The sequence below is a fragment of the Petaurus breviceps genome, unplaced genomic scaffold (genome assembly GCF_028583685.1).
Source record: "Petaurus breviceps papuanus isolate PSGF00001 unplaced genomic scaffold, PetGlider_PUasm1.0 90667, whole genome shotgun sequence".
NCBI lineage: Eukaryota > Metazoa > Chordata > Mammalia > Diprotodontia > Petauridae > Petaurus > Petaurus breviceps.
In genome coordinates, this window is record NW_027187302.1 from 2,719,496 (window position 1) to 2,733,394 (window position 13,899).

Sequence of the window (13,899 nt, forward strand, 5' to 3'; positions counted from 1 at the left end):
CACACACACACACACACACACACACACACACACACACACACACACACTTAGCCACAAAATATATTTTGTAAAAGACATCTGAACATTTTAAAGTTCCTAAGGCATGACTTGAGATGCCTAGGCTGCCATTGAAGGCACTGACTTTGGTAGTCAAACTGAGGAAACTGGCTTACAGTCAGACCATTAGTTGTTTCAACAGAAGAAACTTGCCAACAAGAGAGTCTGTGGTTCACTGGGTTAATACCCCCAAACTGTGGGGGGTTTTCATCCCCAAACACTTCATCTGAATTGCATTCCAGGAGCCATGCATTTTATGCACTCCTTACTGGAGCCTGACCCAGCCAAGCGGCCTGCCATTAAAGAAGCAATGAAAGATAAATGGCTGAATGAAGGATGGAACAGGAAACCACTAAGTTCTATTACATATAAGAACAGGTAATTAATTTCTCACACCTCTCCCATTCCTTATTAACTCTGTTGTATGCCCAGCTTCCTTTTAAGGCCTCCATACCACTGGGATGTGCCTTCGTCAATCCTGGTATGTCAACACTTAATAAAATTCCATGGCCACCTCTATGAAACCAGGATGCATTCCAGACTTGATCTGGAAGCCCAGAAAAGATGTTGAAATAGATGGATGAATTTCCTAAATTTGCTTACATCATGTGGCCATCAAGCTCTGGAAGGCTTTGCCACTTACTGCTTGTGTGACCAAGGGATAAGTCACTAAGACTCTCTCTGTGTTTCACATTCCTAACCTCCAAAATGCAAGGGTTGGGCTAGATGACCTAAAAGATTCTTCCCAGCTTTGAATCTATGCTCTAAAGATTGAGGGGTTTCAATTTTTTTTTAATTTACAGAAGAAAGGAAAAAAAGTAATAGAGCCTCTCCCATCTGAACTTGTAAATTCTGACAGATTAAGAAAATTATAAACCAGACACCATAATAATAGCTAACACTTCAAGGTTTAGAAAATGCATTACCAATGTCATCTCATTTGACACTCGGAACAACTTTGTGATGTAAGTGCTATTGGGAATATAATTCTTGATTTACAGATGAAGAAATTGAGGGTCAGAGAGTTTAAATGATGTGTCCATGGCCACACAGCTAATAAATTAGAGGGAGAATTTAAACCCAGTGTCTCATTGAAAATTTCAACAATCCAATCTAGAATGTGATGATACCCATCCCCCTGCCCCAGAGAGGCTTCATCTTCAGTATTTCTTCAATCTATAAAATCATTGGTTTTCCCCCCAAAAAATGCATAAGAACAGTTGGACTTCTAGTATGGTTGCAGTACACTAGAGCCAGCTCAAACCAGATTAAGAGAGCTGATTCTTAAATTTTTAGTGTAGGCATTTATATCTTGGCAATCAGCAAGTACTGACTTGTAAATCAGGGTTTGATTTATTGTTTTGTTGATTGTCTAGACTTAAGAAAGTAATGGAAAAAAGTTAATAATGTGGAGTAAACTTAAAAGTGTCAATTATACTTTTTTTCAGATTGTTGATTGCTAAACATTTATCAGTACAATGCTGAATATGAAGCAGGGAGGAGCAAAATTTTTCTGGTTCTATTATTTTTCATTCTAAAACTCACAAAATTGCCTTCCTGAACATAATCAACCAGAAAATATTGCCAAGATCCTTATGTTTTTTTTTTCAGTTCTCCCTTGGGGAAAACACTAAATTAGCATGATTTAAATGTATGGAGGCCAATCAAAGGAGAACATATGGACTTAAAATACCTGCCACTTTTAATTCAAAGTTTTGTCTCCTCTATCTACTCTACTGCCTCTGGTGCCAAATTCAGCTATAGTAAGGTTAAATAAACTTTTGTAGAGTGGCTTAGGGACCTAAATTCTATTCATTATATCACTTCTGTGAGTCTCTGTGTTCCAATTTCCAAACAACCAAGTTACAAATGAACTTTTCCAACAACTCACTTTTTTTTTAAGTTGGGGACTTCTCATATACATTAAGGTGCTATGAGATCTGAAGTATGAATAGGTGACTGCATAAGTCTGAAAATGTGCTCAGCTTTTTTGGTTCTAACAGTTTCCCCACATAAGAAGTTATTCACCATTGGAAAGGTTCCTTGTGAAGATATAGGTGTATGGAGAGAAACAAGAGGCAGTGGAGTGCTACCAGACAAGAAGGGACCTTATGAGGTTTAGTTGATAACTTTTAGAATTGGAAGGAACTTTAAAGGTTATCTTGTTCAAACTCCCCCACCCCATTTTTCCAAAAAGGAAACAGGGGCCCATGGGATCACATATTCAGAGCTACAAGAGACATTGGAAGTCATTGAGTGCAACTCCTTCATTTTATAAATGAGGCCCAGGGTGGTTAAGTACCAAGAATCACATAACTGCAAGTATCTAAGTCAGGATTAGAACTCATGTCTTCCTGATTCCAAACTGGATATTCTAACCATTATGCTATCTATATTCATCTATCCCCCAGCTTTAGACAAGTCAAACTAGATGATAATTCTACTGTACTCCAACCTCATCAGATCATATCTGTATTATTGTATTCATTTATGGGCACTGTATTATACAAGGACATTAGTCCTTTTTAAAAGTCAGGCAATTGGGGCGGCCAGGTGGCTCAGTGAGTAAGAGCACAGGCCCCAGAATTGAGATGACCTGGAGATTAAATCTGGGCTCAGATACTTAGCACCACACCCAGAAATAACTGGCCCTGTAACTTTGAGCAAGTTACTTAACCCCAATTGCTCAAAAAAAAAAAGTCAGGCAATGATTACATTAGATTGTAAGCTTCATGAGGGTAAAGAAAATCTTTTGCCCTTTTCTGCATCCCCAACACTTAGCACAATACCTAGTACATACTAGGTGCTTAAAAATGTTTATCAATTGATAGACTAAAGACGCATTTATTAAATGACTCCAAACCCTTCATCTTACAAATGAGAAAAATAAGGCCTAGTGAAGTAGCAAGGTCACACAGGTAAATGGCAGCAAAATCAATATTCAAACACAGTTCTTTTTACTCCAGATTCAATGCTACTTCCACTGCCCCTACATTATCACTATGACCCATCTCCCAACTCCAGGTGGATGGGATATTAAATTTGGAAGTTGAGTAGCTAGAAGGAGGTAAGTGGCTCAGTGAATAGAGCATTGGACCTGGAGTCAGGAAGACCTGAGATAAGATCCTTACTAACTGTGACCTGGAGCAAGTCACTTAATTTTCATGTCTCATTCTCCTCATTTGTGTAATAATAGCACTTACCTCACAAGATTGCTGTGAGGATCAAATGGGAAACTGTAGGTAAAGCACTTTAAAAACCTTAGAGTAATATATAAATGATAGATGTTATTAATATATGCTATCTATAGAGCCTCAATTGTAAATTCCCAGTATAGATTCCTAGTTTTTACTAAGAAGGTAACCATTTAAAAATAAACCTACATGCCAAAATAAAAACTTACAGAACAAGAAAAATCAGGAGAGGGTTGGAATTTATCCATTTTATAAAAGGATTTTTCATATTCTCAAAATAATTTCCCACAGTTTTATTTTGTATAGAACTCCCTGAGTGCATTTAAAATATATAAAACATTCTGTGTCGAACTAACCAACTCAACATTTGGTCTCTGAAAGTGGCACCAAGGGACATGTTAAGAAAAGACATGATTGTCTTTCTTAACATCAGCCTCAAAAGTTAAAGCCATTCACTCAAATACTCTAATTTCCCTTAGTAACCCATTAAGGACTTGTCATCCACAAATGTATCTGAACCATTTTTGAAGCTATTTATATGTTCCATCTGTACCAGTTTTTGAGGTAATGGATTCCATAAGTTTATAACCTAAAAGGTGAAGTAATACTTTTTATTTACTCTAAATTTTACTCTTCAAATCTTCAAGTATAATATGTTGATAACTGATAAACAATTGGGGAAAGAGGTGGAAGCATGAGGTGTAGAAAATGTTTTCAATAAGTTTAGCAATGAAGTATAGGATCAATAATTGGATGAATGATAAAGCTTGAGAGAAGAATTATTAGGACTGGAGAAATCTGAAAACAATTGTACAGAAATGTGAGTTTCAGGTTTAGGAGGAAAGATAATAAATGTGGTTCTCAACCTATTGAAGTTTTTTGGTGTACTGATGGAGTTTGAAGAAAAAATTAAAGATACGTGAGGAATACAGGGAAATGATGTTCCAGACTAAATCCTGGAAGACACCAGAGAGAATGGGATGATGAGTACTGGTAAAGGGATGAGTTTTAAAAAGGTATAGAAGATACCTTCTGTGGCTAAAAGGAAGGAGAAGAAAGTAGATAATACTGAAAACTTTTTTAAGCAATTGAGGTGGAAGACTAAGGGATTTCCCTATTACTTCTCAGGGAAGTAGAATGTTCCATCATCTGCTATAATTATGTATCCTCCAGATATCTGTCAAAGAGATATTGATAAAATAATAATCATATCACTCCTCCAATCAATGCACTTGAATTTTATATTCATCTCCAAATTCCAAACAAACTACCTATTGCTTGTAATATCCAATATAAGCTCCTCTGTTTGGCATTTAATGTCCATCATATATCTTGCTTCCAATTTACCTTTCCAAACTTCTTTTCCCCTCCCCCCCCCCACATTATTCCTCTTCACATATTCTACAGTATAGTTATTCTGGTCTGCTTGCTATTCCTCACACACAATATCCTATCTCCCATTTCTACACCTTTGCACATAGCCTGTTCCCCATGCTTGGAATTCACTCCCTCCTCATCTCCATCTCATGGACTCCCCAGTTTCCTTCAAAGTTCAGCCCATATAGATTTCACCTCCAAAATTAGACCTTTTCTTGTTCTCCCAGATACCAGGGTCTCATCCCCTCATCCCACCAAATTACATTATATTCACTTTGTAAACACTTATACATGTATGTATCGTTTCCTCTGACAGAATGTAAGCTCCTCAACAGCAAGGACTACTTCATGTTTGTCTCTGAATCCCTAGAAACTAGCAAAGTCCCTTGCTCCTACTACACCCTTAACAAATGCTTGTGGATGGATGGATGGATGGATGGATGGATGGATGGATGGATGGATGGATGGATGGATGGATGGGTGGGTGGATGGGTGGGTGGATGGGTGGGTGGGTGGGTGGGTGGGTGGGTGGATGGATGGCTGGATGGATGGGTGGGTGGGTGGGTGGGTGGGTGGGTGGATAGATGGATTGGGGCTCCAAGGATCAGTATTGAAGACAAGAGAAGAAAGGGTTTGGAACAATGGCTGTAGGGAATGAGATAACAAGTCAATGAGGAAAGAAGGATAGTCTAGCAACAGTGAGCAACCACATGAGGATATATGTTATAAATCTGCTTAAATATACTTCTCTATTTAATGTGTTACAATATATTGCTTTGGTTTAAGTATATGAAGAAAATATGACCTCACACAGATATGTAGTTGGAAAAGGGAAGACTATTTCAATAAGCAAATAACCTCTTAGGAGTATTATGAAAATTGTTTTGACCTCATAGAACTTCTGAAAAGGTCTTAGTGACCCCCAGGGGTCCATGGACCACACTTGGAGAACCACTGCTCTTTGTAACTTTATACTTTGATTATATTGCATCTTCATCATTCCAGGCTGAAGTTGCTTATTCCTTTTTTTTCTTTCTCTTCCTATGGCATGATCCCTGTCTTCCTCACTATTTTAGGTATTGAACCTTCTTTAGTTCCATGTACCTTTGTTGAGGTGTAGCAATCAGAACTGCAATACAGGAATTCAAGCACAGGTAGTTGCATTATTGACTTATAGGGAATTCATGTAATGCTTTCTGTTTTATTTCAATATTCAGCCTCCAATGAATCACCAGCTTTATTTTTGTTTGAAGGCAGTTTCAGTCATAGCATCATACTGAGCCAGTGACTTTAGGCAGTACTTTATTTCTCAGCCCTTTCTCTAACTTCACACCCATAAAGCTAATTAAAATCATTTAGATTCTTTTTCTTAATGTAAGTTGTCTTACAGCAGCCCATACGGAAGCATAGAAGTCCCTTATGCTTTTAACTCTTGCTCTTAACTTGCTATGCTCTTAACTTCCTAAGTTCTTCCTCAAGTTATGACTGTCAGCTTGACATTCCCTTGCCCAAAAGGCAATTTTTCTAGGTACTTTGCCTCCAAGTTGTTTATTTAAAAAAAATCCAAGTGATATCAATCTTAGCACTTAGCCCTAGAAGAAACCACTGTTTATACTTTTCCATCCAGTGAAAAGTCCACATACTCATTCTTCATTTCTTTTCAATAAGTAAAGATTTTTTCCTTGAAAAAAAATCATTTATGACATTGCTCCCTCATTACTAACCCAAACATAAGATTTTCATACCTCTGCTGCCATTGTAACTACATAGGCCCCCAGATTACTTATCTATCCATCCAGTGTGTTCAGTGATCAACCTTTGAGTCATGGCAGAATTGATTCACAGGCAGCAGAGATCATTCAAAAGGGGATGCTTTTGTTGACCAGATACATTATTCCAATGACCACCTTCTAATATAAAACTGATAGGACTGTTGGCAGACCATGTTTCCCAATGTAATTCTGTCATCATATTTCTTTTATAATTTTCATATGTCTAATGAAAGTAATTTTCCCAGATGAAATTTTCATAACTGCATATCAAGTCTGGTATCTGCTCTATTCAAATGCATCAGCATAGCCTCAACATTCATGCAGTTGAGTCCAACACTCTCATGAAATACTTATCCTGGCATTTTTTAGGCTCCATCCCGAGGACCTTAACTCCACAGTCTTGAACTACATGGCAAACACCATGGAATCTGGTCTTTCAGAAATTATCAGTGTACTGATAAATAACAAGCCATCTTCCATTATGGCAACCTATAGCTTGCTGCTGAAGAAACTACTGAAGTCTCCAAAGGAGCATAAAAGCCTAAAGGTATTGTAGTATGCATTTCACTAAGAACAAACCTATTCAATCAGTCTTCTCAAAATATTTCTTTTCTTAACACTTCCCTGGAATTGAATAGCTATGATGCTCACAAAAAAAATATGAGAGCTTGTTAAATGTCTAAGTTGCAGAGGGGTCAAATTTTAATATTTTGCTTTCTAAGCATAGACATATCATCTTTCATAGCACAGAAGATTTTTTGAGTAATTCAAGTACTTATCAAACATTTATTAGGCATCTACTTTGTGCAAAATCTTATGCTAACAAAAAAAAAATCTTATGCTAACCACTATGGAGGATGACAGTGTTTAGTGGGTTTGGAGTAGGAAGGCTGAACCCCAGCTCTGCCCTAGACCACCTGTGTTACCTTTAGCAATTTCCTTCCTCTTGTTTGGCCTTATTTTTAAAAGGAGAAAGTCAGACTAGATATGCTTTCTAAGGTCCAGCTCAATACTATGAACTTTTTTTTAAAGCAATTGGGGGTAAGTAACTTGCTCAGGGTTACATGGCCAGTTATTTCTGGGTGTGGTGGTAAGTATCTGAGCCCAGATTCGATCCCAGGTCATCCCAACTCTGGGGCTGGTGCTCTTACTCACTGTGCTACCTGGCTGCCCCAATACTATGAACTTTTCAGGGAAGTACAAAACTTGGTCCTTGCTCACAATCTAGTTGGGAAAAGAGACTAAGACCCCCCCCCCAAAAAATTAAATAACAAGAAATGAATAAAATAATTCAAAATACCGGTGTTATTGTCTGACTCCACTCTTTCACTCTGGGAGCTGTTTCTCAAATGTTGAGATATTTCCTTTCTGAGATCCTGGACTAGGTAGCTACCCTTGCCCAGGGTATTTTGTCAGTGTCTAACACAGGCACACGAGTAAGGAAACTAGAAAATCAGTCTTCAGCCCCTTTCCCCAAGGGGAATTCAGTGAGGAAGGCTTCTTCCAGTTCTGTCTAGACACCACAGACCATTCTGAAACAACCTACTCACATTCTCTGATCAACACTCCTGGTTCTGTCACCAGACCATACCTGCCGTAGTTAATATCATATGACCCATATAGGCAATGGTGCTAAAATAACTGTCCCATTGGCTCCAGTCTGTGAAGTGCCAAAGGTCTTCTTACACATTTTCCAGCTTCCCTCTTAGAGTCATCTTAATAAAGGTGCTCCCCACAGTTTAATCATTAAAAACTTGCCTCAGAAAGGCAGAAATTTGTAGAGCAAATGCTTTTTGATCTCACTTCCCAGGCTTATGTGTAATAGAGAAGTTCTCATCAACTTAGGGAAAAAAGGGTAACTATTATTTGGTCCAAAGACGGATTTGTGCCCCAGAGAATGCCTATTCTCGTATCCAGAGTTGCCTTAGTTCCAATAACAGGGTTCCCTCCTGCAAACGGAGATTTTGCAGGCTTTGTCCCTGTTGGCTTGCGTGGATGCTTTAGATTTTTTAAAAATTATATTAAATTCCTAAGTTGAGTTATTCATGTTTGAAATGGAAGAAGGAAAGAATGATCCTGCTTTGTTCCAAATGTCTAGAAAATAATCTTTATTTTATTTGTTTTACTTACTTTAATCTCTATGGGGGAGGAAGATGGGATTTTTTTTTTTCAACTGGGTAGGATAATAAATCTGCTGTAGTTTATAAAGTTCAAGCTAACTATGGGTTTTTTCATTTATATTTGCACACACAATTTTGCTCACACACACTTTTGCTTTTTTCTAAAGTACATCATCCAAAGCAAAAGAAACAAAATTATCAAAAAATTTTCCTCCACTAAATTGTCACACTTCCCCCAAATCTGAAAATCCCAGCAAGGTGAGAGCCCTTAGTGCACTTTCTGGAAAGCAGATAGCACCAGTACCCTCCCAAGGCCATATTTCTTTCTGCTTTGTTTCTACATAAAACAAAAAGTGGGGGTGGGGGGAAGCAGAAGAAGGGTCCATGGACTTGACTCTACGTATAGCCTTTGTTAATGCTTAAGTTATAAATAAAAAGGCACTGAAACTGTAGAGATAGACATGCCAAGGTTTGGAAACAAGAATGATCTCTCCCCCAACACAAAAGAATACACTACTATGACTTACCATGGGTCAATTAGGTCGCATGGTGGATAGAGTACTGGACCTGGATCCAGGAAGTCTCATCCTCTTGAGTTCAAATCTAGCCTCAGGTACTTACCAGCTGTGTGACCCTGGGCAAGTCACTTAATCTGTCTATCTCAGTTTTCTCATCTGTAAAATGAGCTGGAGAAGGAAATGTCAAACCACTCCAGTATCTTTGCCAAGAAACCTCCAAATGGGGTCATGGAGAAGCCCTATCAACAGCAGGAAAGGAGATATGCACAGAGAATACAGTTGTCTTGTATTGTACACACAAAGAGAAGCTCACAGGTAGGAAACTGGGTATGTACCAGAGCTGATATCATCAGGCAAGTTGCTTTCTTAGCTGAGCTGCGGGCCCTGTTACTCTGTCCTCACTGCTGGGCATCACCACTGAGCTGCTGTTACTTTGTACACATCTTTAGCTACTGTGTGGTTTCTTTGGATCCTTTGCCTGCACTGTGCTAAAATCTGCTCTTCCAGTGAATTACAGTTGTATGCATATTATTTTCCTTCATGAATCATAGATCTAAAGTTGGACTTCAAACACCATGGAATCCATTTTACAAATAAGGAAACTGAGGACCAAGGAGGCAAAGTGACTTATTCAAGATCACACGTAGTAAGTCAGAGGGAAGACTTGAACCTGAGTACCTCCAACTCGAGCAAATTCTCTCAAGTGTCTTAGCTATAACCCGAGAGCCCACATAGCCTTACTCATCTAGACACACAAGAAAATTGTCTTTTGAAGTTTCCTTGCTTTTCCTCTGACTCCCTCAAGACAAACTCCTAACTAAGTTAGGGTCCAGATTTTTTTGCACCCCTGGGTCCTAATTCTGAGCCCCCTTCAGATCATCCTGAGACTTATGTGAAGAACTACTGTGAAGCTGGGTAGAGCTGGGGTGAGGAGATTCTTTTCACTGTCCATAATCCACCCCACCCCACCCCTTGTTGCCATGCAAATCAACACAAGAACTAGACCGAAAGGAGTTAGAACTGGTAGAACTGGTGAACTCTGCCCTACTTCCCCTCAGCAACCAAATTGTGTGCTCCCTATTATTATTTAACTTCTCAGATATGTCAGAGATGTTTTTATTTTTGGCTACACCCCTCCCCCCCAACTATATTCTAGTGGGGAGAATTACTGTGGATTAATCAGAATCTCTTAATCCATTTGACCCAGGAAGTTTTAATGACCTAGGTAAGGGGAGGGGAACCTGCAGCCTGGAGGCCACATGAGGTCCAATAGATCCTCAGGTGCAGCCCTTTGACCAAATCCAAACAATTCGGATTCTGTCAAAGGGCTGGGCTTGAAGACCTAGAGGGCCACTTGTGGCCTCCAGGCATTAGGTTCCCCACCCCTGACTCAGCTTATCTGTCTACTATGAAGTATCATAAGGAAGGAGCACTGGATTTGGAGCCAGGAAGACTAGAGTTTAAATACTGACTCTGATACTTAGTCAAGAGACAATAAACATTTTCTAAGTACCTAGTTTGTACCAGGCACTATGCTAAATGCCAGGAAAACTAATATGAATAAAAAAAAGACAGTCTCTGCCCTCAAGGAGTTTACAATCTAATGGAGGAAGATCAAACACAAAAGGAAGATGGTTGGGTGGGGTGAGGAGGGGAGTGGTACTTAACATAAGAAATCCCATAGAAGTACTGCCAGGTGAGAAATGAGATGTTGTGAGCTGAGCTCCTTCCTTAAATGGAGGGTTTAGAGGACAGGGCCCCATGCTTCAACCAAGTAGCTGGGGCTAGTACTGAAGTAGAATACCAAGGCTAATGGTATCTTGCAAGAAGATGAGGTTTTCCTAATAAAGAGCTTCCTGGAGCAAGGAAGAGAAGGATCAAAGTAGTACAACCAGGTGAAAATTTACTAGGTTTTTGTTTTTGTTTTTTTGCTCTGTGCAAATCACTTCATTTCTGTCATACTCAATTTTCTCATCTACAGAATGGGAATAATAACACCTACTTGTAGAGTGGTTGTTATTGCTGCTGTTATTGTTATTATTACAGTTAATCTGTTCTCTCTTCATCATCTGACAGTCGAAATCTGAATTATTTTTCGTGCTTCTGGTTAGGTTGCAAGAAGTAGCCTGTTTAGAATTAAGAGGTTCTAAAATAAATAAATGTATTTTCTATTTTATGGGGTACATATTTCATTTCACTACAACCCTTAGTGAAAATGAGCCTTTGAACGTAAGGACACAGAAAAAAGTAACAATTCTAGATCTTGAATTCACTGAAACCTCAATTCCCAGAAAAGATTTCTAAGAAATGCCTCAGTTTAAATTTTTTTTAATTAAGTTATAGATTTAAGTGATCACTTCATAGGTATGGTTTGTAGCTAACAAACCAAGTAGCATACAAGGTGCTTGGCTGTTCTTGCTAATCTTTGAAATGCATAATGTGTTCCGGGACCTTTCTCTTTTATTAGCTATGACAATGACTGCTTTCTACTTAGGATTCTAATAGGAGGACCTCTTTTTTTTTTTTCATCTTTTCTGTGAAAGAAAAAAATATAATCTAAGGGGATTTGTTCTGTGAAGTTTGGATTCAGACAAAGGGCAGCACTTGAGGACCTAGAGGGCCATATGTAGCCTCGAGGTCACAGGTTCCCCTCCCCTGATCTAGGTTTTCTTTACCTCTTAACAGGGAAAATTTTGTAAAGGAATAGCATAACTTTAGTGTATGTGGATGGATAGATAAGATAGATAGACAGACAGATAGATAGATATAGACGTGTCCAAAATGTATATATAATACTCAAATACTGTAGAAGAAAATAAATAGGAATAACTAAAATGTTTTAAAACTTTAAATATTCAAACACTATATCCTCTGGAAAATTTACCCCTTTTTAAATATGACATGACTAAGATTTCCCTATTCAAAATGTAATAAAAATAATAGCTGACATTCATAGTGCTTTAAGATTTGCAGAACTCTTTACACATTTTATTTTGTTTTATCTAGCTAGGTGGCACAGTGGGTAGAGAGCCCTGAGCCTTGAGCCAGGAAGTTGTTGCTCAGTCTTTTCACTTGTGTCTGACTCTTTGTGACCCCATTTATTATTTTCTTGGGAAAGATACTGGAGTGGTTTGCCATTTCCTTTTTCAGCTCATTTTATAGAAAAGGAAATTGAAGCAAATAGAGTCAAGTGACTTGCCCAAGATCAACACAACTAGTGAATGTTTGAGGTTGGATTTGAACTCATGAAGATGAGTCTTCCTGATTTGCAGCCCAGTGCTCTATCTGCTGTGCCACCTAGATGTTGAAGAAAACAGTTTCTGCTCAAAAACTTTCTTGTTCATGTGCTTTACCAATTGGTCCTTAAGCAATCTGGTAATGAAACCAGTAAGAATGGGTTTTCTGATATGTCATATAAAGTAACAGTCTGCAAACATATTAGTGAAAATATTTTTTATAACTAGCAGCATGTAAAACATTGAAAGACTATTTGACCACTTTGCCTAAACATTTATGACCTCTCAAATTTCCAAAAGATGTTTAGATTAAAGGAATAAAGTCAACACTTTCTCTGTGTGTGTGTCCAAACCTGAAAGTAATTTTAATTATATAACTATCTATGGGAAATATGCCTTGTCAAACATGGAATAAAAATGTAAGAAGAGTATTTTATATATATTTTATCATTTTGTCTTCATTACAACCCTAAAGAGGACCAATACTATTAACTCCACTTTACAGGAGAGGAAATTGAAGCTGAGGTAAGTTAGCTGTCTCCAAGGTCATACAGCTTAGAAGTGGCAGAACTAAATTCAAACTGAGGTCTTCTAATGCTAACTCTCTCTTTTTATAATTTTTTTAAAATAAGTTATATAAATTTGAAATGAAGTTTCACAAAATTAGACCAAGCTGGTAGTCTTAAAATAATAATCATAGCCACTGCTTCTTGTAATGATAAGTAAGAAACATGCATTGGCAACTAACTTTTTAAATTTTTGTTTACTGCTAAACTTTTATCATTTTAATGATAATTAAAGAATTGTCTTAATATTTTCAGAAAAACCACATGCTCTCAAAACATGATAACAGACTTCCCAAAACCACAAATCCAAATCCAGAAGGAGAAACTAGGAGTCTGAAAGTAACCAAAGCAACCATGCCTGGAGTCTTCAAGAAAGGTGATGACAAGACTTTTCCCTCTGCACAACACCCAACAGTGTTAGACATCATTCAGGAAGATGAAATTGCTATAACTTTGGAAAACCAAGAAAATTTTCTGGCAGGTACTGTGGTAAGACATGTGTCTGCTGCCCTGTTTTGTATTAATGTGGCCAGAGGACTTTTGTTGCCTAACCCAGGAATGAGAAAGGCCCTATTCTGTTCTAGTCTTTGAGGGTTTTTGTTTTATTTAGTTTTGTTTTGCTACTTATTTGTTGAATTGTGTACATGACCTAGGGCAGGCCATTCATTCTCATTTATGCTGTATGACTTCAGTATGTCAAAGATCTGTGATTTCACTGGCCTGGGTTCTTCCTTACGCAGACACAAATCACAGAAAACCAATTGCTGTGCTCTAGTGCTGGGGTGGGCAAACTATGGCCTGCAAGCTAAATCCATCCCTCTGACACTTTTCTGTACGATCCTCTACCTGAGAATGGTTTTTATATTTTTAACAAGGTTTTATTTTATCTAAAAATACAAACTCCATTCTTATTTAGGTCACTGGCCAAATAAGATTAGATGGTAGGCAGAATTTTACCTGTGGTACTTTGTCAACCCTTGCCTTAGTAAATGAATGGTTTTTATGACTTGTTGTCAATCAAATGGAACACAAATCAGATTCAAATCACTCTGAAATTCT

At 38.0% G+C, this 13,899-nt stretch overlaps 1 protein-coding gene and 1 long non-coding RNA gene across 2 annotated transcripts in view; one reads left to right on the plus strand and one right to left on the minus strand.

Annotated features, from left to right (window-relative positions):
• Window positions 1-13,899, minus strand: part of LOC138143822 (uncharacterized) — a 557,370-nt gene that overhangs the window by 500,770 nt on the left and 42,701 nt on the right. The gene's annotated exons all lie outside the window — the stretch shown is intronic.
• The window catches only part of LOC138143806 (hormonally up-regulated neu tumor-associated kinase homolog), a 34,543-nt gene that overhangs the window by 18,654 nt on the left and 1,990 nt on the right, over window positions 1-13,899 (plus strand). Inside the window, exons 6-8 of the mRNA XM_069065058.1 lie at window positions 300-435; window positions 6,770-6,947; window positions 13,096-13,329. Coding sequence (XP_068921159.1) covers window positions 300-435; window positions 6,770-6,947; window positions 13,096-13,329 — 548 coding nt within the window. The remainder of the gene's footprint in view (window positions 1-299; window positions 436-6,769; window positions 6,948-13,095; window positions 13,330-13,899) is intronic.